Below are 26,673 nucleotides of genomic sequence, written 5' to 3' on the forward strand. Positions count from 1 at the left end.
GGAATCTCAAGGGACACTGAATAGCTAAAACAATCTAGAAAAAGAGCAAAGATGGAGGACCCATACTTCCTGATTTCAAAGCTTACTACAAAGCTACAGTAATTAAAACAGTGTGGTACTGGCATAAAGACACACATACAGACGGACGGGATAGAATAGAGAGAGCTCTGAAATAGACACTCACATATATGGTCAAACGATTTTTGAAAAGAGTGTCAAGACCACTGAATGCAGAAGGAGAGCCTTTACAACAAATGGTTTTGGGAAAACTCGATAAAGTTGGGACACTTAATACCAAAACAAAAAGTAACTCAAAATGGATCAAAGATTTAAGCATAAGACCTAACTAAAACTATAAAACTCTTAGAAGAAAACACAGAGGAAAGGCTGCATGACATTGTTTTTGACAATAATTTCTTGGATAGTCCATCAAACATATAAGCAATAATAGAAAAAAAGACAAACTGAACTTCATGGGAATTTTTAAATGTTGTGAATCAAAAGACACTATAAACAGAGTAAAAAATCAATCCAGAGAAAGGGAGAAATATTTGCAAATCATACATTGGAAAAGGGATTAATATACAGAATATTTTTTAATAAAACTTCTAAGCTGAACAAAAAACCCCCAAATAAGCCTATTCAAAAAGACAACCTGAATAACCACTTGTCCAAAGAAGATACATAAATAGCCAAATAAGCACATGAAAAGGCATTCCACATTACTGATCACTAGGGAAATGCAAATCAAAACTACAATGAGATATCACCTCACACTCATTAGAATGGCTACTATTAAAAAATATATATAGCCACAAGTATTGGCAAGAATGTGGAAAATTGGAGCTCTTGTACACCATTGGTGGGAATGTGAAATGTACAACCACTGTGGAAAACATTATGGCAGTTCCTTAGAAAATTAAAAGTAGAACTGCCATGTGATCCAGCAATACCACTTTCTGGGTATATGCTGAAAAGAAATTAAAACAGGGCTCAAAGACATATTTGCACACCCATGTTCACAGTAGCATTATTTGCAATACCTAAATATGGAAGCAACCCAAGTGTCCATCAACGGATAAATACATAAGCCAAATGTGTTATACAGATACAACAGAATATTATTCAGTCCAGAAAAGGAGCAAATTCTGACATATGCTACACCATGGATGAACACTAACAACATACGCTAAGTGAAGTAAGCCAGTCACAAAAAGACAAATATATGTGATGATTCCACTTATCTGAGGTACTCAGAATAGTCAAAATCATAGAGACAGAAAGTATAACAACTGTGGTTACCAGGAGGTGGGAGGTATGGGGGGAAATTAGGAACTTATTGTTTAATGGGTACAGAGTTTCATTTTACAAGATGAAAAGAATTCTGGAATTGGATGGTGGTGATGGTTGCACAACATTATGAATAATTTAATATCACTGACAATGTGTACACAATTTTTAATTCTACACTTAAAAAAGGTAAAGATAGTAAATTTTATGTGTATTTTACCACAGAATTTTGTTTTAAGTAGAGTACACTTAAAAAGTTGAATTTTACTATATATAAATTATACCTCAATAATCTGACTTAAACAAAAGGTAACTGAAAAGTTCTGCAGTTTATCAAAAAACTTTATTTTTTTTTAAAGTTTTTTTTTTTTTTTTAATTTTTTTTTTCAACGTTTATTTATTTTTGGGACAGAGAGAGACAGAGCATGAACGGGGAAGGGGCAGAGAGAGAGAGGGAGACACAGAATCGGAAACAGGCTCCAGGCTCCGAGCCATCAGCCCAGAGCCTGACGCGGGGCTCGAACTCACGGACCGCGAGATCGTGACCTGGCTGAAGTCGGACGCTTAACCGACTGCGCCACCCAGGCGCCCCAAAAAACTTTAGATACACTGAATAAAACCTTTGAATGAAAAATTAAGTACCTTATATTTGGTGTGTTTTATTCAATATGATAGTTAGAAGTCTACTTTATTAAATCATTAGATATTTATTATGATTAGTCAACTTTTAGCTTATTTCACTTATAAAATGATTAATATCTTCTATGTCCTGTTAACAATATATAAATTTAAATGCGGGGTTTTTTTATTTTTGAAAGAGAGAGAGCATGTGCACATGTGCATGTCTGGGAAGGACAGAGAGAGAGAGAATCTCAAGCAGGCTCCACGCTCAGCACAGAGTTGGATGCATGACTTGATCTCACAACTGTGAAATCAAACCTGAGCCGAAATCAAGAGTCAGACGCTTAACCAACTGAACCACCCAGGTGCTCCTAAACTTGTGATTTTAAATGTTGGATTTCAACTTAAAAAAAAGACAAAAACAAAAACAGAACAAATCCACACCCTAATTCATATAGTTTGTAGCTCAAACTATTTATCTTCCATATACTGCATTCCACTTACTATTTTTAAATTATTATCCTGGGTCTTTATTACAATATAGAAGTTACCTAGTCAGCCTGTTAGTAAGGAACTTTAAAACAAAAAGGTTTAAGTCCTTAGGTATGCAGCAAATATAATATAATAAATTACTATGTCTCCTACAAGAACTACCAAAAGGTCCTCTTATCTCCTACAAAAATTTTTAACATGAAGGATTATAATGACCAATTAGTAACAGATTAAGGAGAAATAGTCACACAAAAAGGTGCTGCATTTACCAATTATCCAATTTATTAATAACAGATTTACGTATATGTTACAAAGTGTTTGGTATTCTCCATAGGTGCTTCTAACACCACTGCAATTAAAGTTTTGACTCTAGGGGCACCTGGGTGACTCGGTCGGTTAAGCGTCCAACTCTTGATACTGGCTCCAGGTCATCATCTCACAGTTTGTGAGTTCCAGCCGCACATGGGGCTCTGCAGTGGCAGCCCAGAGCCTGCTTGATTCTGTGTATCCCTCTCTCTGCACTCATGCACACGTGTACACGTGTGCACTCACTCTCAAAATAAGTAAAGTATTGACTCTAATATTTGATTCTAATGTGGTGTTATTTTTGCTTTAAAAAAATGTTTTTAAAAAAATGTTTATTTATTTAGAGAACATGTGCACGTGGGGGAGGGGAAGAGAGAGAATCCCAAAAAGCCAATATAATAAAATAAAATCAGTAAGGAGCCTGATGCAGGGCTCATTATCACAAATGGAGAGATCATGACCCGAGTGGAAATCAAGAGGTGGAGACTTAACCGACTGAGCTACCCAGGCACCCCTAATGTGGTGTTATTTTAATAGATTATAATAATTCATTTCTCTAGAAGTAAAAGTAAGTTTCTAATGCCTATTACTCTATCACATGAAAACAGCTGGAACACATTTTAGAAGAACTTTGATATATAGGCTGGCTTAAAATATAGGCTCTATGACATATGTGTAATTCCTCTAGGGTCCCTCAAAGAGATGAAAATATTCCAGAATATCTGAGATTAGAGCACAGTGCAGTCCAGGTAACTACTATTCCAGAGAAACATGTGTGGTCAAAGACAATAAATGATGGTTTCAATATGAACCTTAAATCCAAAGTCACAAGGACTAACATTTTGAATCACAAGCATTTGATTTGTATGGAGGTGTTTCTCTTCTGGGAATATGTAAGCTTGCTTCACAGCAACTAGCAGAGATTTATTTAATTAATGATGGTTAATGATTTTCCTGGAGGCCACCTAGTCAAACATCTGACAGTTTAATCATCTGAAAGCTTTTTCATTCCTACTGTATAGCAGTTATTTTTAAAGCAAGAGCACACAACTGTGGGCAAGGAACCACTAAAGTATTTAAGAATGCTCCCCTTCCTTACACAACTTTTAAAGCACAGATTGTATTCAATGAAATTAATACATATATAGTTCAAAAAGTGCTTTCATTCCATTGACTCATTTGATATAACGACCAAATCTCATATTCTCTAAACTATACCATGATGCTAATTAAAACTGTAGCTTGTATGCAATGTGATTATCAGATATAAACCAATTACTCTAATATCCCATTTTTGACCTTAACCAAAATTTGTTGTGTTTCCCACATAAGGCACTGATGACAAGGGCTATGCCTTTTTCATTTAAGCATCCCCAGCATCTGGTACAAACTAAGTGCTTAATAAATATTTGTTGACTGCATAAACAGACAAACTCTTGGCTCAAATTTCTTCTTATAGATTGTTCCCGAACACTGGTCTCCTTACTTCAATTGTTCCCTTTTTGCTTTAACATATACTAGCTACTCCATCTCTCCTGCAAGCTAGTCCTGCTGGCATGGGATGACAATTTTTACCAGGAACTTCTTGGCAGGAAGAATCTTTTATTTTAGAGAAGGAGAATTAGATATGTCTGAACTGGCTCAGCTAAAACTATTTTTTAAGGTTACTGTACTAGAGTGTTTTTTTTTTCTTTAATGCAGCAATAACATTTTCCCCATTGGCACTGCTTGTTTTCATATCTCAGTAAAGAAACCTGCCATCCAACTGTGAAATCTGACTGGTTTGGGGCCAATTCATTTAGAGGTTACAAGGAGGTAGTGGATGCATTTTTTTCAAGTTAGAAGTTAAACCTGTTAAAAGTTTTATTACCTTTTATATCAAACTTCCATCTGAATGCATAAAAGCCAGAGTGTCAGAAGCATCTCTGTCTTCATGAAAGACTAAGTTCATAATTCAAACTGTACATTCGTATGCATGAATTAATGTGTCATATTCTGAAATATATGTTCACAGAGTCATTACACAGGACTTCCCGATATAGTCCAAGCAGCAATTTAAAATCAAGTGTTTCCTCTACATCCTGTATTTTTAACAATTACTCAGATATTAAGATGCTCCAACTCCAAATGTGTCCGTCACACTTTAGTAACAGCCTGAGAAGAGGAGCTTTGCTGACATATGAGGGTGGGACTTTTAGGGGACCAGGGTAAAGCAGATAGAGAATCAGGGATGAGAAATCTCATAAACTAGTTAGATGGTCAGAACCTCATCAAGTTGTTTTCACCCTAAATTTTCTATCCACTAATTTCAGAGCTGAAAGGGACCTCAGACATCATCAACCAACACCTGTGTTAGGCAAAAGAACAGAGGTGCAGACAGGACACATCATGTGGTAAGCTAGTAGCAAAGCTGGGACTCAGGGTCACACTTTTTTTTTTTTTTTTAATTTTTTTTTTTCAACATTTATTTATTTTTGGGACAGAGAGAGACAGAGCATGAACGGGCGAGGGGCAGAGAGAGAGGGAGACACAGAATCGGAAACAGGCTCCAGGCTCTGAGCCATCAGCCCAGAGCCCGACGCGGGGCTCGAACTCACGGACCGCGAGATCGTGACCTGGCTGAAGTCGGACGCTCAACCGACTGCGCCACCCAGGTGCCCCAGGGTCACACTTTTTTTTCCTGACATGGCACTGCCTCTCCTACCAATGGTACACCTTCAATCAGTGAACAGCAGCTTGTACTTCTTTCAGTTCCTGAAAGAAATGTTAATCTGAATGGCTGAACTTACATACACTGTATAACTATATGGAAACAGAGTGAAACCAAAATTTTAAAATATAAAAATCTTTCTTTTAGGATCATTATTATTGTGTAGTTACCTTGCTGTCTTTCATCCCAGCTAAATGTTGGATGGCTCCAGATATTCCTACAGCAATATAAAGCTCCTGAAACAAAAGACACCATTATCATTAATACATACTTATATATATTATATTGTATCTTCCACAGTATGTGCTATTAGCAATTCAGGTCTCAGACTGAAGATATTTTAAATAGAAAAGATGCAATATGTATTACTTAAATTATGCTTACCTCCTTCCCTGATCTCCCTAATCCATAGTCTTCTTTTTCCTCTGAATAATAAACATGTGGATAATGAGAATCTATGAGCATTAAATATGTGCCAACCACTATATTAAGCATTTTACATCACCTGTTTCACTTAATCTCACAATTTCCTGTGAGGTAGCACTTTTTGTTTAGGCTATTTATTCATTCATTTACAGAAAGCGCGAGTAGAGGAAGGGCAAAGAGAATCCCAAGCAGGATCACACTGCCAGCGCAGAGCCAGACACAGGGCTTGAACTCCCGAAACCACGAGATCATGACCTGAGCCAAAACCAAGAGTCAGGCGCTTAACCGACTGAGCCACTCAGGCATCCCTGGGCTACTTTTAGATAATCACACTTTAACTCATCATTCTGTATATACCCATTCACAATATACACACAATGTACATTAACATATAAACACATACTAAAATATATTTTGACTTATTTGTCTGGCTTCTCATAAAAAGAAATTTGTTAAAAATGATAATTAGGATATATTTATTAGACTTCATATTCAGAAAAACCAAAACTACAAATCAGCCTCAAGAGGTTCTAACAGACACATATGCATGTGTACATGCACACACAGTCTCCCTAAGTAAGGAATATAAACTTCTTGAAGGCATAGGCATAACCTTTGTATTTCTAGCACTTAATAAAAGGGCCCCCAGACTGTAGTTTCTAAGTAAATGTTGATGACAGTATTTGTGCCTCCTCCTAACCCTTCACCCCCAGTAATAACTGAAGTAATAAAGAAAATGATAACTGACTGCTGCTCTCTGTCCCCTTATCTAAAAAATTTAAAGTGTCCATGTTTGAAAATTAAAACTATCATGGAAAACCAATTTAATCAGTGCTTAATTAAAAGAGCTTAGCTGCTCCATTCTATCTATTGGATATAATTGGATATAATTCTATCTATTGGATATAATATAAAGCTTTAACTGAAAAGCTTTTCCCCACACCTAAACTGAACTAGCAAGTCCTACCTTGGGTAGGGGGGGTTCACCCACTATGTAAACAGATTGACACTACGGTTTCATCACAACTGACAGTAAAGACTCTCTTCAATATGATTAAGGTGGAAGGCACTGAAGGTGGCTTTTTATTTTTGTATGTTTTATTACTGGGTAGACACTTCAAAGTCAATGGCAGTGTCAGGTGGTCCCACCCTGTTTTCTGCACTGCTTATGATCTAATTTAATAACTGCTCACTCCAAAATGTGACAGCATTTCAACTAAGATCTGAGAATAAGGATTTTTCATAATACCTAAGCGTGTGTGGTACGTGGCTGGATACAAGCCAATTTCTCCCTCTCTCAGTTTCCCCAATTGCAAACAGAAGGGGTACAGCCCCAACACTAGAGCTTCTTAAAAAAGCTCCACAGGATACTCTAATGTGCAGCCAGAGCTAAGAACTACTAGAATAGATGATCCATAAGCTCTTATGCAGCTTGAAATCTATTAACTCTTTCCAGCAGGACCAGGCCAGGGGATGGTATATCCCCCGGGTCTTATCTTTAAAGGCATAAATTGTCCAACTGCTTCTAGAGCAGCAAGGTACCACTGTGTACCCTGTAAAAGGAAACAACTTAATCCCCAAAGTAAGTTAAATCATCTAAAAATTATGTGGGCTTGTTTCCCAATTCAACTTGCTCTATAAAGATAAGTAAGTGCAATTTGGCCTAAAAGACTGTCTTAGGCTGCAGGAAGTAAAATGTATGGGAAAGGATAAAAAACAATCCCAATCCCAACAATCTATCTATACAGATAGATACAGATATAGATACAGATAGATACAGATAGATACAGATATAGATACACATATATATGAGATGTATATATCTCATCTATATATATATGTAATATATGATCAGGCATGGAGTGGTCAACAAGCTTCTTTTCTTTGAAAAAGCACCACTTTTTTATTTAAGATTTACAGGTAACTTCAAATGATAATTTTAACACCATTTCAGTTTATTTTGACTAGCATTTTTTTCACAAAAGATCATTCATTAAATTGTTAATCAAAATACACTTACTAATAAATCTCACATTCAGGAAAACCAGGACAATAAGATTTATAAAGCAAGTTATTTAGAAAGACAAACGTACAGATAGAAAACTGTCTCACTAACCACTCTTCCAAGTGTATTCTCAAAGCAAGCATTGTAAAGGATCAATAATTCTGTAAATGAGTCCTTCTAACATACATGTCTACATTAAAATTCAACAAGTCTTAAAAGCTTCTCCATTTGCATCATAAAATGCTAATAAAAAATGATCATCCTGGCAGTAAACATCTACATAAATATAAATGAAATTTACTTTAAACCCCATGAGATATGAATACCATTGACTTTAACCATAAATGTCACTAAGGAAATAAAAGATTCTGGGCCAAAGCAAACCAAGGGGCCATTCCTGCCTCTCTGACCAGTATAAGTGGTCCAAATAGGTTCACATGACCAACGGGATCTTATTTTACTGTCTTACAAACATGGTTCTCTGAATAAATATAAAAGCATTGAAATAATAACCAGAAAGAGTCCTGGGATTTGGGCTTCTGTTCTGAGATCTGATAGCTCTCTGAGGCAGGAAGAGAGACTTTTTTCTTCTTTTTTAAAAAACATGTACAGGCAATTAGACTATTATCTTAGGATGCTTCCTCATGGCTCAGAAAGCATTTCTGTATTTCAATAATAATAATTAGTATGTATAAAACTCTCCACAGATGCTAATTTATGGAGCACTTTAGACACTGCTTCACAACATAACAAGGCAATCCCTGCCCTGAGGCACTTTCCTTCTAAAATCAGATAGTAAGTAAGATAGTTTGGAGAGAAAATGAGAGGTGACTTGGAGGGAAGAACAGCAATTAAGGGTTCAAAGAAAAGTAGGATTAAAGAAAGGAACAGACACAGAAGTAGGGAGTAGTTCTGGAGATAAAATCCTAGCAGCCTTAACAAAGGGAGAGAATCTAGAAGTGAGACTAGATCAACTTACATGAGCTGGCAGCAGTTTGGGATGGTCATTCTGCAAATGAAGAATGGGGATGGGACTGTGGGAAAAAAGAAAGCCACCAGGGTGGTAAGAGGACCAGAGGTTATTCTGAAATAGAAAGAAGGGATGGCATTCACTTCAACAGAAACAAGGACCAGTAGGAGAAAGCACAAATTACTCTTCTCTTGTCAAAACCTAAAAAAGACTACAGCTACAGGCTCAACAAAAGAATTCAGGGGCAGGGCTCTAAAATACCTTACAGTGGGCTGAGATGAAAACAGGAATAGGGCTTGGAAAGTCTGCATCCAGTGTGGTTTAACAAAGGTTTACAAGAGGAGTATATCACTATGATTAAGAACCTAGGCTCTAGAATTTCATTGCCTAGGTTTAAATTCCAGTTCAGCCACTTGGTAGACCTGTGACTGTGGGCCAGCTATTTAGCCTCTATGCCCCAGCTTGCTCACCTGAAAAACTGGAATTATAAGAACCCTACTTCAAAGGGTACTGTGAGGCTTCAGTCCTTGGCATAGTATCTAGTTTCCCAAGACACTGATGTGCCTTCAGGTATGCTCAAATATTGATTTTCTCAGCCCACTCAATGGCCAGGTGGGCTCCTGAGGTAATCTCAAGGCTACTATGTACAGCTGAGCAACTATGTACTATATACTATGTACTATGTACTATGTACACTGAACAGCTCTGGAGGGAGCCATCACTTATAGTCATTACAGAACTGCATATTTATTACAATAATTTTCCAACAGATGGCGGTAAAGTAACTTGAGAAAGGGGTACTTTTCTCCTAATTCATACAAAAAAGTTGTATAGACTAGAAGCACAGGGAAGCCAAAATTCTCTGTGGTACAAATACTGTAATTTTCTAAGTATGCCATAACAGGAAAAAGTTGAGAGACTAAAAAGTCGAGAGTTAACTATGACTTCATAGTTGTTGATACTGCTGTTATACTTTATAGGGGCTATAAAGACAACTATGATTCTTTGTCCCATGTCCTCAAGAAGCTCACAGTCTAGCAACATAGGTTAAGGTAAAGTAATAAAAATCTATAATCCAAGCTAAGGGAAAAAACATCAAAGTATGACAGAGCTCTGGTCTCTTGTGCAAATGCTTTCAGTATCTGCCACTGAGAAATGAAAAGGTCAAGGGATGACACTGCTCTGTAGTCAATTCTATCTTCTGCCCAAGAGGAGCCCACTTTTGCAGCTTATCCCATCTACTCTGGCTCCCTTAGTCCTTCAGACAAAATAAGCTATTAAATGCAGGTTTTACTGGTCCTAGCTTACTGATAAACCTGCATGTCTGATAAACAGAAAGATGACTACAATACAGTCTTAAAATACTTTTACAGAAATCTAACCAACCTGTGGAATCAAAATGGCCAGAATATTCTCTGGTAGATTATTTGAATTTCAGTTACTTTCTTCAGAAAGAATGTACTAACATCACTCCTGCTTAACCCAAACCTTGTGCAGGAAACCTGGAATTCAAGGGGTGTTATCTGAGTCCTACTCTCCAGAGGATTTTAGTGCAGAAGCTAAGGAGAAAGTGGTCTCTGACTTACACATTGTGATTTTTGTCTAACGCCAATTTTTGTCTAATGTTGTTAAATCCAAAAAAGATACATAGTGTGAGCCAGATATTTAATTTTAAAATTTCTATTAGCCACATTAAATAAAGTAAAAAACAGGTGAAATTAATTTTAATAATAATCTCAATTCAGACTAATTTACATTTCATGTGTCCAACAGCCACATGTAGTTTAGTGGTTACCGTACTGGATAGCACAGATCCAAGATAATTTTAGAATAAGCTAAAGAACTTTCTTGTACACTCTACAAAGGTACTGTAGCACATGGTCTGAAAGGAGAGCTACAGATAAAACGACTTTAGTTTCACGTGTCTGCTTTGCTTGTATTGGCTCAGAATAAGAGCATTTATAGGTTGTTTTAAACTTTGAAAGAGAAAGAAAAGGAAAAGTCAGTAGTATAACAAAGCTGAAGACCAGCATGAGAGGCATCAAGATTAAACAAAAGAGCAGCCAATAGTGTCATAAATGATGACAAAAGTCCATCAAATTTCAGGTAGTGTGGACTATTACAGGAAAACCAAAAGCACACGAAAACTACTGGCTTAATACAGTTAATTTTTATTCTGAAAAGAAACTATCAAGTTTTGTCCTCTCATAAGTAATATATTTCTTAAAACTCTAGAAGGACCTAAAAAATCTATCCTTAAAAACTCATATTTTTCCAAAAAAAAGTATCTAAATAATCTGAGTTTTTTAAAAAATGTTTAAATAGAAATTTAAAAATACTTGGAACAAGGGGAGCTTGGGTGGCTCAGTCAGCTGAGCACCTGACTCTTAAAATTTTTTTTCTTTAATGCTTATTTATTTTTGAGAGACAGCACAAGTGGAGGAGGGCAGAGAGAGAGAGAGAGAGAGAGAGAGAGAGAGACAGAGAGAGGGAGATTTCAAGGCAGGCTCTAGGCTATCAGCACAGAGCTGGATGCTGGGCTCAAACCCATGAACCATGAGATCATGACCTGAGCTGAAGTTGGACGCTTAAGCAACTGAGCCACCCAAGTGCCCCACACCTGACTCTTCATTTCAGTTCAGGTCATGATCTCATGGTTCATGAGTTCAAGCCCTGTATCAGCCTCTGCACTGAGAGCAGGGAGACTGCTTGGGATTCTCTCTCTTTCCCTTCCCCACTCTCTTTCCCTCTCAAAACAAATAAATAAAATAAACACACACACACACACACACACACACACACACACAAAATACTTGGAACAAAACACCAAAAAAGGGCAAAGTATATCAGCACCTGTAGGATGTAGCTAAAGTAATACAAAAAACCAAAAACAAAAAACAATGTATAACTTAAACAATTTTTTCTGTTAGGAAACAAGGATAGAAAATTAACGAGCTAAGATCTCAACTCAAGAAAGTTGAAATGCGTAAGTACACAACACAAAACCACTACATTTATTCAATCACTAATATAACTAAATAAGAAAGATCAGGGAGAGATGGGTTCAGATCTTAACTCTTCCCTACCATCTGTTTTCAGGCAAATTATTTAACCTCTCAAAATCTCAATCCCCTCATGTGCAAAATGGAGATAAATAACTGCAGCTAATACAACTGTTGTGATTATTAAATAACACAGTGCATGTATAGTGTTCAAAATATGTTTGGTGTTATTATTAATGTTATTATTACTAAATGATCACTAAATCTCTAAAGTAGAAGGCAAAGGACAGCCAACTATTATCTAAATTCCACTTTACTTTTTATTATTTTTTTTATTTTGAGAGAGAGAGAGTGGGGGAGAGGGGCAGAGACAGAGAGAGAGAGTCTCAGGCAGGCTCCATGTGCAGCATGGAACCTGATGCAGGGCTCAATCCCATGACACTGGGATCATGCTCTGAGTCAAAATCAAGAGTCAATTGACTCAGCCACCCAGGCACCCCTAAATTCCACTTTAAAGCGGCAACTACCAGCATCTCAAGGAAGTTATTAATTTGATACAATTCTTCTGGGATAATGTATTGGAAAAATTTCTTTTCATTGATACCTATTAGTTTCTTTATTGCATTTAGCACTAGCTGTAAAGCTAGAAATTCGCCCAACTTCCTAGACTGGTTTAGAAAGTTGGGGTAAATTTCTTTGCAAAATTCGAACACAATCTTAATATAGAGAGATACATTCCCCAGTTTCAATACCAAGACCCATATTGGCTATGTAAAACATATATATATGAAATTGAAATTACATGAGTTTTATGACATAAACTCATACATTCACTTTTTCCTGGAATTGGGCAGTATTCTGCCTATAGCAACTTCAGATCTGCTTTACTTTAAAAAAAGTAGAAAGGAAAGGTGTAAACATTTACTTTTTTGTTTATACAAAATAAGAATATATTAGTTTAATTAGAAGCTTTCAGAGCAGAGAAGCTGAGCCAACATTGCTTCATCTCTTTATTTTTTTTAAGCAAATTAAAAATAATTTTTAAAAAATCTTTATTTATTTTTGAGAGAGTCAGAGTGCCAAGGGGGGAGGAACAGAGGGAGAGGGAGACACAGAATCCAAAGCAGGCTCCAGGCTCTGAGTTGTCAGCACAGAAACCAACACGGGGCTCAAACTCACACACTGCAAATTCATGATGGGAGCCAAAGTCGGACGCTCAACCTATTGAGCCACAAAGGCACCCTTTCTTCATCTCTTTAAAAATCAGGTTTAAAACTTCTTTTCTACCAACAGCCTCCTTTTCCAGAGCTAGGGAAGGAACATAAAAGCAATTCTAGAGTTCAGAGATCCAATATTACGTGCTCAAAAACAATACCCCTAAGACTGTCGCAGACAGGACAACAGTTTTACAAGATAACAAATGCTTTCTCAACCTTCTTATTTAGAAGACTACAGAGGCATTACCTTAAACAGCAACTGTTACAGCTAAAACACAACACACAAACAGAGGACAAATGCCATGTTAGGAATTAAATGGAATTTATCATAGCAAATAATGAATATCTCTGAGAAGTAGATTCACCAAACTATATTTTCTAATTACTGCAAGTCTCCTGTGCATTAATATTGCTGTATTTCATCCTGTTGCTCATTTAAAAGGCCAAACTATTTCCTCTGTTTGCCAAATTGTGTTAAGCTTCTTTTCGTTTTGGAAGAGGCTCCAAAACACAAGGCACAACTATCTATGGGTCTTTTCTCCAACAGTTCTCTGCCTATATTATGAAGTTCTCAGGCAGGATTATGGCTAAACTGAGTTTTAACATGAATGGAGGACATTACCCATACTCTTGGTTTAAAGCTGAAGGTATGTCCCAGCCATTAGACAATGCTCCTATACTAGGACTACCTCAGGTTTTATCAGGAGTCAAGATGGTATACTAATCATTAGAGTTCCATGGTGTACCTTACATCCATTATCTCACTTAACTATAACAATAACTCTATGGGATAGAAATTATTCCTACTTTAGGGGCACCGGGGTGGCTCAGTCGGTTAAGCATCTGACTTCGGCTCAGGTCATGATCTCATGGTTCACGAGTTCGAGCCCCACATCAGGCTCTGTGCTGACAGCTCAGAGCCTGGAGCCTGCTTCAGATTCTGTATCTCCCTCTTTCCCTCCGCTACTCACACTCTTCTTCAAAAATAAATGAACATTTAAACAAATTTTTTTAATAAAAAATTTTTTTAAAAGTATTCCCATTTTATAGAAGAGAAAGCACAGGCTCAGGCAGGCTTGGTGTGTTGTTCAAGGTTATACATATAGTGTACCTATAAAAGGCCAGCTTCTTGACCCAAGTACTTTAATATTAAATTCAGTACATTTTCTACTACACCACAAATAACTGAATATTATGATAGTACCGGTAATATGCTTCAACTGAAGCCACTAGTCTATAAAAGTGCAGTGAGCATATTTACCTTAGAGAAAAAACACTAACACAAGATGATATGAAATGAACAGCTAACTTATATATAAACTTAAGTTATATATAAACTGAAGTTTATATATAAAAAAGTACTATCAATTTTAGCTAACAATTTTTATCCCATGTTATTAAAGATATCAGTTAGTACAACAGCTATAAGTTTCATATTCTGAGAAGGGACATAAGCTACACCTTTTACATTCCTCTCTCTACCAACCACTTGCATATCAATTGGAATTTGCAGGCCCTCCATAAACACAGACTAGCTACAAGTCCGTCAGAGACTGACTCACAGAAGAGGCAAGAGTTGGAAATTATTTCTTAATTGTTGTTGACAATGTTTATACAACATGTACTAAAAACTAGCCAATACTTTCAGATAAAAACTTTGATCCAGTTTTCAATGAAGTCAGTATCTGGTTCTAAATAACCTAATGGGAAAGGCCTAGAAGCAAAGCCAGAAAGCCCATTTAGGAAAAAAAGTAACAGTCTTCATGTAGCCTCTGAAGGTTCCTCACATGAATGTGATGGACTTGGTGTTTACCAGGCACAGAATATATAGCTTGGATTTTTTAGACAAAGATTCTTTGAAATCCTAAATTCATCTTTAGACATAAGTACTTCTATATTCTTTCTCCGGCCCACCTTTTCTCCCCAGAAGAAGCCAAGTAAATGTCTTCTTCACAACAGCTTAGTTACAATATGTCCAAAGCAGATGACAAATTATACCACTAGCATATACTTCATTATACACCTATTTAGTTCAAAATATAAATTTAATAACCCATTTGCTCAAATGCAAAGTTAAAAGATTTTTTTTAGAAAATAAGAACATCAACTACATTGTGACTTGCAATGCAAGTTTAAACATAAGCCAGAAAAAGTGAATATTATTATATACTTTACTAAAATTATTCAGGTGATTAATTTACATTGAAATATTTGGGTATATGCCATCAAAACACTTAGATATACAATCAGTCTATTACAGACCTTTGCATTTTAGCAGGTCAAGTAAGAAATCTGACTATAAAATTTTTTGTCAGCAAGGTTTTAGTTGATCTAAGTCAGAACATGCTAAATTATACATACATACATAGAATTTTGGAGTAGTAAGGCATCTCTAAGATTATCTATGTAATCACTTTATTGTATCAATGAAAAAATTGAGGTCCACAAAACAGAGATGGCACCAGAACCTGACCTCCAGGCAGTATTCTTTTCACTTACCAAGCTGCTGCTTTCCTAAAACTACTAAGAAGAGTTAGGCCATTGCTTCTGCACAGCATTTCTTGATCTTTACTCTAAAATTCTTAAGGTAACTTCTATGCCCAGGACCTCATGAGAGCTATAAAGTAACCAGAGGAAAACAGTTTGAAGGTTCCTCAAAAAGCTAAACACAGAATTACCATAAGACCCAGCAATCCTACTCTTAGATGTATACTCAAAACAACTAAAAACAGACTCAAACAGATACTTGTATGTGAATGTTCATAGCAGCATTATTCACAATAGGCAAAAGGTGAAAACAAACCAACCTAATACCCACCAGCAGATAAATGGATAAACAAAATGTTCATGGAAGATTACTGGAATATTTTTCAGCCATAGAAAGAAATGAAATTCTAATACATGCTACAACATAAATGAAATCTGAAATCATGCTAAATGAAATAAGACACAAAAGGGCAAATATTATATGATTCCACCTCCTTGAAATACCTAGCATAGGCAAGAATCACAGAGACATAAAGTACACAGAGATTACCAGAAACAGGGGTGGGGGTTAGGCAATGGAGAGTTACCACTTAATGGGTATACAGTTTCAGTTTGGGGTGATGAAAATTTTGGACAATAGATAGTGGTGATGGTTGCATGACACTGTAAATGTAATTAATACCACTGAATTGTACACTCAAAAATGGTTGAAATGGCAGATTTTATTAGATTTTATACCATAATAAAAAAGTTATTAGAAAGTTATCACCTTGACAGAAGCCTTCACATAATTCTCCATCTTCAAAAAACTTAAGTTCTAGAATCTTGTGGTCTTGACAATTATAAAAAATAAATAGTTCACATAATGTTAAAGAAATATAATAGGGAAACCAAGTACAAGATTTATAGGAATTCTCTGTAGTTTCTTTGCAAATTTTCTGTAAAGCTAAAACTGTTCTAAAAAGTAAAAGTTAGGGGCGCCTGGGTGGCTCAGTTGGTTAAGTGCCTGACTTCAGCTCAGGTCATGATCTTGTGGTTTGTGGGTTTGAAACCCACATCAGGCTCTGTGTTGACAGCTCAGAGCCTGGTGCCTACTTCAGATTCTGTGTCTCCCTCTCTCTCTCTGTCCCTCCCCTGCTCACACTGTCTCTCTCTCAAAAATAAGTAAACGTTAAAAAAAATTTTTTTAAGATAAAAAAAAAAGCAACCAGAGTTGTAAAGTTCAGCCCAAGTTACACAAAGACTCTTTGAAGTACTTTCTAAAGTTGTAAGACTTTTAGTGGCACTAATAATATGGAAAAAGAAAGTACCTGTAAGAAAATAATAAATTTACTATTCATCCAACCTAACCAGAGACCCTCTAAGTAACCTCACTTCAAGGAAATGGAGGGGACGCCTGAGTGGTTCAGTCGGTTACACAACTGACTCTTGGTTTTCGGCTCAGGTCATGATCTCACTGAGATTGAGCCCCATGTTGGGCTCTGCACTGACAGCTCAGAGCCTGCTTGGGATTCTCTCTCTCTCTGCCCCTCCCCAGCTCATCCACATGCTCTCTCTAAAATAAACTTTAAAAAAACAAAAAAGGAAATGGAATACATTCTTCTGTCCCAAACACCATTTCCCAAATTCCTTTTCAGACTAAGTTCAGTTAATATTAATATAGAATGATATTAGATTAAGTCATTCAAATGTTCTTTTGTACAAGATTTTAGTGCTCAATTATCTTTGGCCCTAAAGTGAACACAAGGACAGAAGTATGTATGCTAAATGATCAATTCTCCATTTTATTTAATTTACAATGTCTTATGTTCTCTGACATTTGTGTGCATGTTTATCACATCTGAAACTATACATGAGAAAATAAATTAGCTTTTACATGAAAGAACCAAAAATACAATTAGAATAAAAATAGAAATTTAGAATAGTTTTATTCTTTCCAAGTTAGCACACAAAGATAGCTACAACAAAGCAACAAAGATCTGTCTACTCTTATTGATTTTCATGCCAGTTGTTAAATTAGATTGACTGCCTACAAGACATGTCAGTTTATCATAACAGTGGCATGCTTTTAAACAGTTATACATGTAAAAAGAGCTCAAGACTCTCCAAAAGTTAAAAATTTCAACCTCATATATAAAATAGTAATGAATAAAAAACTTCACTGATCTTGGTCTTTGGGAATAAATGTTTAAAGAAATCAGTCTAATAAAAATCAGAAAATAAGCTAAGAAAATAAATCAAAGCTATAATTTGAACTCAAAGATGTAATTAGAACTAATTTTTACCAATTAAGTTTTTAACTGTTGCACAACTGAACAATTTATACATATTAACCTCAGTTTATAAATTCTACAACTTCTCCTTTGTCATTTTAAGCTTCACTGTAAGGACTCTGATCATCCTGGCCACGTAATTACCTTTAAGAAGCATGCTTAGGGTGTTTTCTGGACTGCAGGTCCATACAGCATTTCTCTTTGCCCTCTTGGGAATAGAACATCAATTGCTTTCAGCTAAATGCACTCACATATGAATATTTTAGTACAATTTAATGCTTCTATACCAACCCCAAAGGAATAGAGCATCAATTTGTGAACACAGTTCTCTTGGAGTTAAAAGCCAAGCTGGATAATGCAGTATGAAAGGGCTTGTCAATCTTTAGCTTTTTAGCAAGTCAGAAAAGCAGTCCATAAATTCAGTCCCAGCTGTATACAAATAACTCTATATAAAGTTTGCTCCTACACAGACTTTTTCGGCATAAGTGAATTTTCAAAACAGAACCCCCAAAACAAAATTTCTTGTTTTGGTAAATTCCCCCAAACTGCTTCTTCACCTAGTAACTATTCCCCTACTCTCAGAGTTATAAACAGACCACTGATCTGTTAGTAAAATACCAAAATACAAAGTAATCTACTTCCACTAAGAAGTTGCACTAAGTGTAAAAACATATTTCCCTGGCAGTAGATAACAGATTCTTTAATGATTGCAATAAGCCTATATGTTTGGATGGATAGGACGTAAAGTCAAACAGAGCTTCTAAAAGGCAATTCAGAGAAAAACGTAAAACGGGAAGTACCAATAAATATGCCAAGCCTTAAAAAGCCAAATTAAATTCTAGTCATAGTTTAAGTCTGACACTCTACTAAGCTCAACAAATATTAATTAATGTCCTAACAAAATCCAATGAGACTGCCAAATATGAGTTATAGAAATAAGATTTCAATATCTGTTCATGATTTCAAAACAAAAAATCTCTTAGCAAACAAGGATTTATAATTATAAAAATAGCCAACACATAGCACTTGTACTATATGTGAGGTATGGTTTTAAGTGTTTTACATATTACTTATTCTATCTTTACTATTTACCATGAGATAGAGACTATTATCACCATTATACAGTTGAGAAAACTGTGGTACACAGAAGTGATTTGTCCAAGGTTATACAAGCAAGCAAGCAAGTAAGCAATAATTATATGACACTATTATAGAAAACTTCTGTTTCTTGTTTTTCTTAATCTGATAAAACAGATTGCAAACATCATACCTAGTGGTGAAACCTAGAAGAAATTCCTGGAAAATAAGGGACAGGGTATTTACTATCACCACTTCTATTAACAATGTCCAGGTTAATAGCTGACACAGCACCAAAAAAAAAAAAAAAAAAAAAAAAAAAAAAATCAAACAAAAGGATAAGACAAAATTTCATTATTTCCAGAAGACAAGACATGACTATGCATGTACAACACGCAAGAATCTACAGATAAGTTAATGAAAGCAATATATAAACATCAATAGCATTCCTTATTTATCTGTATACATTTATAAAGAAATTATAAAACTATTTGAATGGAGAAATAAAATCATGGTGTTGTATAGAAGCCAAAATATTGCAAAGATGTCAACTCACCCCAATTAAATCTATGCATCCATAAGTTCACTTGAATTTTTGCTGCCTGAATATTTGTTACAACTTGTACTTTTTAAATCCAGAACTCACTATTCAAATAAATTTTTTTACAGAATAATGAATTTGCATGAGTGCACATGTAAAGTGCTTATGAATCTCATAGAGACTTTTGTGTCCACTCAACAGTTGTATCTCAGCTATTTGACAGGATCGTATCTTATGTTCACACTGTATAACTACAATTAATGGGAACACAAAGAGATATCCATTTTGAGATTTTTTTAATCTTGTTGCTTACCTGGCTTTGGACAATGATTCACAGCATCTATTTCTGGAGTCTTAGGAGACAAGAAAACTGTCCATCACCTCTCAGCATCTGAATGTGAGCCCCTTTACCAACTCCTCCCATGCACCCTGACTCACCACTGAATTCTCTTAATTCTCATGACCAAATCTCACCTGGGCAAGTCCTCAATCAGTATATTATATGGCGTTGGTTATTAACTAAGAATTATCTGCCTTTAGCAAATCTTTCATTATTTATTCATATAACAATTCATACATGTTTGGAGCAATGCAGAAGAAATATTTGATACCATCCAGTATCATTGCCTTCTGTCCAGAAACATACTAAATAATGAGTTTAGTAAGTGTGAAACAACTAAGTAATTGGTGTTTTAAATATTTTATATTATGTCGAAAACTTTGGTGAATTCTTATCATTTAAGGTTCCCTGAATTTTCAATAACTACACAATAGCAAGAATCACACTAAATTCGGGCAAAACAACCTACATTTCCAATCAAAACTTCAACTGTGGAGTTTGACAAACTAATTCTAAAACTGCAAGAGAAAGGCAGAGAGCCAAGAACAGCTAAGACCATTCTGGAGAAGAATGGGGAAAAGGGATACTGCCCAACTACATAATTTTATTACTAAAGCTTTAGATACAGTACAGGTACAATGATAAACCACTGACTGACAGAACAGAACAGAGAGCCCAGAAATAGACTTGTGTGCTATATAAACTTGTAAGAGGTAACACTAGAGATCAGTGGAGGAGGAGATTAGTCATACAAGGAAAAAACTGAACACCTACTTCACACCAAACATCAAAATAAAACCAAGTAGAGGCGCCTAGGTGGCTCTGTCAGCTGGGCGTCCGACTTCAGCTCAGGTAACGGTCTCACAGTCTGTGAATTCAAGCCCCGTGTTGGGCTCTGTGCTGACCGCTCAGAGCCTGGAGCCTACTTTGGATTCTATGTCTCCCTCTCTCTCTGCCCCTCCCCTGATCATGCTCTGTCTCTCTCTGTCTCAAAAATAAATAAAAACATTAAAAAAATTTTTTAAATAAAAAATAAAATAAAACCAAGTAGATTATAAACTAAAATGTGAAAAGCAAATTTTAAAAGTTTTCAAAACACATACAGGTGAGTATCATAATACCTTGTCTTAGGAAATATATTTTTTTAATGTTTATTTACTTTTGAGAGAGACAGAGAACGAGCAGGGGAGGGGCAGAGAGAGAGGAAGACACACAATCCAAAGCAGGCTCCAGGCTCCGAGCTGTCAGCACAGAGCCCCATGCGGGGCTTGAACCCATGAACTGTGAGATCATGACCTGAGCCAAAGTCGAACGCTTAACCGACTGAGGCACCCAGCCGCTCCAGGAAATACTTCTTTTTAAAAAAAAATCTTTTTTTTTTAACATTTATTTATTTTTGACACAGAGAGAGACAGAGCATGAACGGGGGAGGGTCAGAGAGAGAGAAAGACACAGAATCTGAAACAGGCTCCAGGCTCTGAGCTGTCAGCAGAGCCCAACGCGGGGCTTGAACTCACGGACTGCGAGATCATGACCTGAGCTGAAGTCAGATGCTTAACTGACTGAGCCACCCAGGCGCCCCAAAATAGTTCTTAAACACAATACAGACAGTAGATACCAAAAAAGAAAACAGTAAGTTGAACCACATTAAAATTAAAAGCTTCTGTTTATCAAAAGATATAAAGAAAAAGATGGCTAAAAACTGAGAACATGTATGCGACACACATAACCAAAAGATTAGTATCCAAAAGATATTAAAAACTTCCAAGAGTTGATAAGAACAATTCAATAGAAAAATGGGCAAAAAGATAGGAACAGGAAATTCAGAGAGAAAAAAAAAATTAATGGAATTTAGAATATAAAGATACCTCACTAGTATCAGGGAAAAGCAAATAAAAAACTGAGATTCATGCCCATTAGACTAGCAAAGCTTTTTTTAAAACAATTGTGGCAAAGTATACATAACATAAAATTTACCATTTTAATCACTGCTAAGCATAGTTCTGTGGCATTAAGTATACTTGCCTTGTCGTGCAAACCATCACTGCTATCTCCAGAACTACCATCTATCTCCAGAACCACAAAACTTTAAAAAACCAAAAATACCAAAGTTCAAAGAGGATGGGAGAAGGTAAGTTTTATAAACTGCTGGTAAGTGTAAACAGCCACTTTGGTGAACACTTCATTTCGGTAATCGAGCAGTTTCACTCTCAGGCACACTTCTCTGGGGAAACATTAACATACAAGGAGCCAGAAGAATCTTCAAGGAACAGTATTTATAAGAGCAGAAATTAGAGACTACCTAAATAAGCATCCATTAGTAGGAAAATGGGTGAAGTGTGATATATTTATATAACAGAATACCATACATCAATGAAACACAAATGAAAAACCTTCACCTGAATTAAAATGGAAGAATCTCAAACATGAGACTTAAAAACATAAAGAACACATACAGTATGCTGTTGATATAATGTTTTCAAAATGTATACAAAACGATATTACCTATCAGTGTTTCTCAACTTTTTTACAACATGGCACACAGAAAATGGTACCATTTGTGTGGTGCACTGGGCTACAAAACCGGCTAGTCATAATGTCTCCTGTTCCAAAGGCTGAGAGGATCAACATCTCGTCACACTTGTAAATCATTCATAGTACTCAAGTTGAAAAGTTCAGCTACAGACTGTTTAGGGAACTGTAGATACACAGTAAAAGTGAGATGTATGAAATCACCACCACCAAATTTAGGGTAATGGTTACTTTTTGATAGAAGGGAAGCATATATATTAAAGAAAGAGTACACAGGGGTTTCAACTGTATTATAATATTTTTTAATTTAGTAGTAAAAACAAAGGTGTTTACTATATTATTTTTATATATGCATATTTTTTTCAACGTTTATTTATTTTTGGGACAGAGAGAGACAGAGCATGAACGGGGGAGGGGCAGAGAGAGAGGGAGACACAGAATCGGAAACAGGCTCCAGGCTCTGAGCCATCAGCCCAGAGCCCGACGCGGGGCTCGAACTCACGGACCGCGAGATCGTGACCTGGCTGAAGTCGGACGCTTAACCGACTGCGCCACCCAGGCGCCCCTATATATGCATATTTTAAAAATGAATAGAAAAGAATGGGAAGCAAAGTGGATTTAGCAAATGTAAGCTACTTTTTTAAGCTTAGCCTGACAAGAGAGATGAAATGGGTGATAGCTTAGTGGGGAAAAGAGGCTGTTGGGAAGACAAAGGATTTTTTTTTTTAACTTTTAAAAAAATTTTTTGAGAGACAGAGAGAGACAGAGCGTGAGCAGGGGAGGGGCAGACAGAGAGGGAGACACAGAATACAAAGCAGGCTCCAGGCTCTGAGCTGTAAGCATAGAACCCAATGCAGGGCTCAAACTCACGAATGTAAGATCATGAGCTGAACCAAAGTCTGATGGTCAGCCGACTGCACCACCCAGGAGCCCTGAATTTTCTTTTTTAAGATTATAAAAAGGAGGGGCGCCTGGGTGGCTCAGTCTATTAAGCATCCAACTCATGATTTCGGCTCGTCATGATCTCACATTTTGTGGGTTCGAGCACCACATGGGGCTCTCAGCTGACAGGCAGAGACTGTTTGGGATTCTCTTTCTTGCTCTCTCTGCCCCTTCTGACCCCCTCTCTCAAAAATGAATAAAAATTAAAAAAAAAAAGATTATGAAAATGAGCCAGTAGAGACAGAGAGGTTCTGAATCCAGACCATGGGAGTAAATAATGGACTATCCTGAAGGAGGTAGGAATTTATGGAATCCAAGGACAGGTTAGAGACATTAGCATTAAATTAGAAAGGGCTCACCTCTTTCTTTGATGTATAAAGGTAAGTTGTATTGTTTTGCTTTTATAGGGAGAACAAGTTGACTTCTGAAGTAGAAGGAGAAAGATCAGTGCCTGAGAATAGGGGAAATAATACTAAATAAAGAGCTTGAAAAATTGGTACAACATAATATTGACATACACTAACAGAGGGCAAAATCAAAATTCATTTCAGGTAGATCTATTTGTGGAAAACTATATGAGGCTATGCAATCCAGTTTTTCATGGACAAGCGATTTTTTAAAATGTGCTCAGGGCTTTAGTTATTCTGCAGAGGGGCCATAGAGACCTTTTCAGGAAAAAGGAAAGGGCTATGTTAGCAGCCCTCTTGGTTATACCACCCCACTTCATTTCTACTTTCCCTGCTACTCATGGGGCTTCCTGAGAAGATTTCATCTGAAGAAGAGTTCTACAACTAAATCACTACTCTGAAATTTTATCCTGGGAAAACCACACCAGCAAGCCCCAAACCAAATAATTCTGGCTCCTTACAGAACTGTACCTAAAATATTAGGCAACTGGCTGACACTGAGGGACATTATTAAAAAAACACCCTATGAAACCACTGTCCTATTTATAGTAAAAGTATTGTTGAGGATGTTAATCAATAGTGTCCTCTTTATGAGGGCTCAAGGGATAAATATCTCTCTCTGATCTTGATAACAGGCCAAATTATGCTTCCCATGTGCAATTAGTTTATTTTTACCTTAGGGACACTGTAAATCAGGACACTGATCTTGTTTCCCAATATGAACCGGCTCCTAGAAAGCCTAGTGCCAAACTTACAGACTAGCTCTAGCAAATGGACAGAATAAAATTTATTTTCTTACGTATCTCCAAACTCTATCTTCCACCTAAGTTATCTCAAGACCAAAATGCCACCCAGCACCTCCCTGCAAGAGACAAAAGGCAGAGTTTGGCTACATGTACAGGGGTGGGGAACAGGAGTAAGAAAGCCCCAGCCCTGAGGTCTGGGTACAGAGGGCCTGCCTAAGACTGAGGCTAAATAAGAAGTGAGAGTTATTCCTTACTACAACCATGAGACTAAAGGCTAAAGAGCTATAGCAACTAAATGCAATACTTGACCCTAAACTGGATTCCATATGGAGATGGGACAGTAGTATAATGAAGGTTACTAAGCTAAATGATAAAGTTGGAATATCCCATTATAATATAGAAACTTGGAATTAGAATTTAAGCTGACAAAATCCAAATATACTTTATACTTTGGTTATATAAAAAAATATTTCTTTCTTAGGAAATACACACTGAAATATTTAGGGGTCATGATGTTACTGTCACATGTTCAGGGAAAATTTGTGTATATATGTGTATATACATATGTACTGTACTATTCTTTTTATTTTTTTAATGTTTATTCATTTTTGAGAGACAGAGCATGAGTGGGAGAGGAGCAGAGAGAAGAGAGAGAGACACAGAATCCGAAGCAGGCTCCAGGCTCTGAGCTGTCAACACAGAGCCCGATGCAGGGCTCAAACCCACCAACTGTGAGATCATGACCTGAGCCAAAATCGGACGCTTAACCAACTGAACCACCCAGGCACCCCTATACTGTACTATTTTTAATTTTCAACTTTTTCTAAGTTTGAAATTACTTCCAAATATAAAGTTAATTAAAAAATAAAGAGGAATATGGAAGTCTTTGTTGCAACAGTAAGCTGAACCAGTGGTTCCCTATCCCTCGGTCTAAATTCTTAATTCTTGCAGGAAGCATGAATCCATAAACATGCAAGACACACACACACACACACACACTCAATAATCTTCCATATCTATATGGTATAAACTGCTGTGAATGATAAAATAAAAATGTATTTAATAGTATAACTAAATTCATGGCATTTTCTGGGCATTTTACATTTTCTCAAATAATCAAAAACAAAAGTAAAAGTGTTTTGTGAGGATAACAAAATTTGCCTTTGTGTCCCCTTACCTGAATAGGGAACTTCTTACTATTTTCATCAGAGAAAACTGTGGTGATGCTTTCCATAGCTATACAAAATGGCAACAAAATAGAACACAGGATCTTCAAAGAATATAAAGTTGACTGGAATGTGAATAGAAAAAAACAAGCCTTAAAAGATTCAAGAGGTTTCGGGGCGCCTGGGTGGCTCAGTTGGTTAAGTGTCCAACTTTAGCTCAGGTCATGATCTCATGGTTTGTGGGTTCCAGCCCTGTGTCAGGCTCTGTGCTGACAGCTGGGAGCCTGGAGCCTGCTTCAGATTCTGTGTCTCCCTCTCTTTCTGTCCGTCCCCCGCTCAGGCTCTGTTGTGTGTGTGTGTCTCTCTCTCAAAAATAAGAAACATTAAAAAAAATAATAATTAAAAAAAAGATTCAAGAGGTTTCCAATGGTTGAGAACAAAAACCCAAATTTAATAAAGTAACAGTTCAGCTTTAAACACAAAGGAATACTTTATTATTATTAGATAAGGGAGACATGGTTGGCAATAAAATACGGGCGAAGGAGAAGACTAAGATTTTGGATGTCCACAAGTGTAATACATGCCAACAGTGGGATATGGCTGCCAAAAACCTAATGTAATATTAAGTAGCATTAATTAAAATATTATTCAGGAAGATAATAATCCAACTCTGTACTCATCAGAACACATGTGAAATAATGCATTCAATTCTGGGCCTTAGAACTCCTGCTTATGGCCCTGAGGGAATGAATAGCTTGTATCAGACTAATCCTCCTGCAGAGAAAAACTCTAAAACCTCCTGAAAATACAGACAGCAACTGTTTAAGTGCACTGGAGACAAGACAGGCAGCACTGGAGAAGGCAGAATTCTGTAGGGGAGGGAGGCATAATAAGATGGGCTTACCTTATACATCTATTTTCTCCCTTGGGGCATTTCCAGATTTCCCACAGGGGATAAAAGCTAGTCAAAAAGCAGTCACTTTGGATGGAAACCTGCAGTCTTACCAGTTAAGGAAACACAGAAACAGAATTTGTGGCTGCCACATTAGCTGAGAAGGAAGGAAAAAAATCCAGACAGAGAATCACAGACTGCATATATACCATGCTCAAAACTCTGGTGATG

At 36.5% G+C, this 26,673-nt stretch overlaps 1 protein-coding gene across 2 annotated transcripts in view; it reads right to left on the reverse strand.

The window, feature by feature from the left end:
* Positions 1-26,673, reverse strand: part of ETFA (electron transfer flavoprotein subunit alpha) — a 78,445-nt gene that overhangs the window by 10,301 nt on the left and 41,471 nt on the right. The window contains exons 10-11 of one of the 2 annotated variants that reach the window (XM_047862785.1): positions 8,830-8,934; positions 5,590-5,655 (exon numbers count right to left, since the gene is read on the reverse strand). In XM_047862785.1, coding sequence (XP_047718741.1) covers positions 5,590-5,655; positions 8,830-8,934 — 171 coding nt within the window. The remainder of the gene's footprint in view (positions 1-5,589; positions 5,656-8,829; positions 8,935-26,673) is intronic. The other variant, XM_047862787.1, reaches the window with a different exon arrangement.

Source organism: Prionailurus viverrinus, chromosome B3, assembly GCF_022837055.1.
Source record: "Prionailurus viverrinus isolate Anna chromosome B3, UM_Priviv_1.0, whole genome shotgun sequence".
Classification (NCBI taxonomy): Eukaryota; Metazoa; Chordata; class Mammalia; order Carnivora; family Felidae; genus Prionailurus; species Prionailurus viverrinus.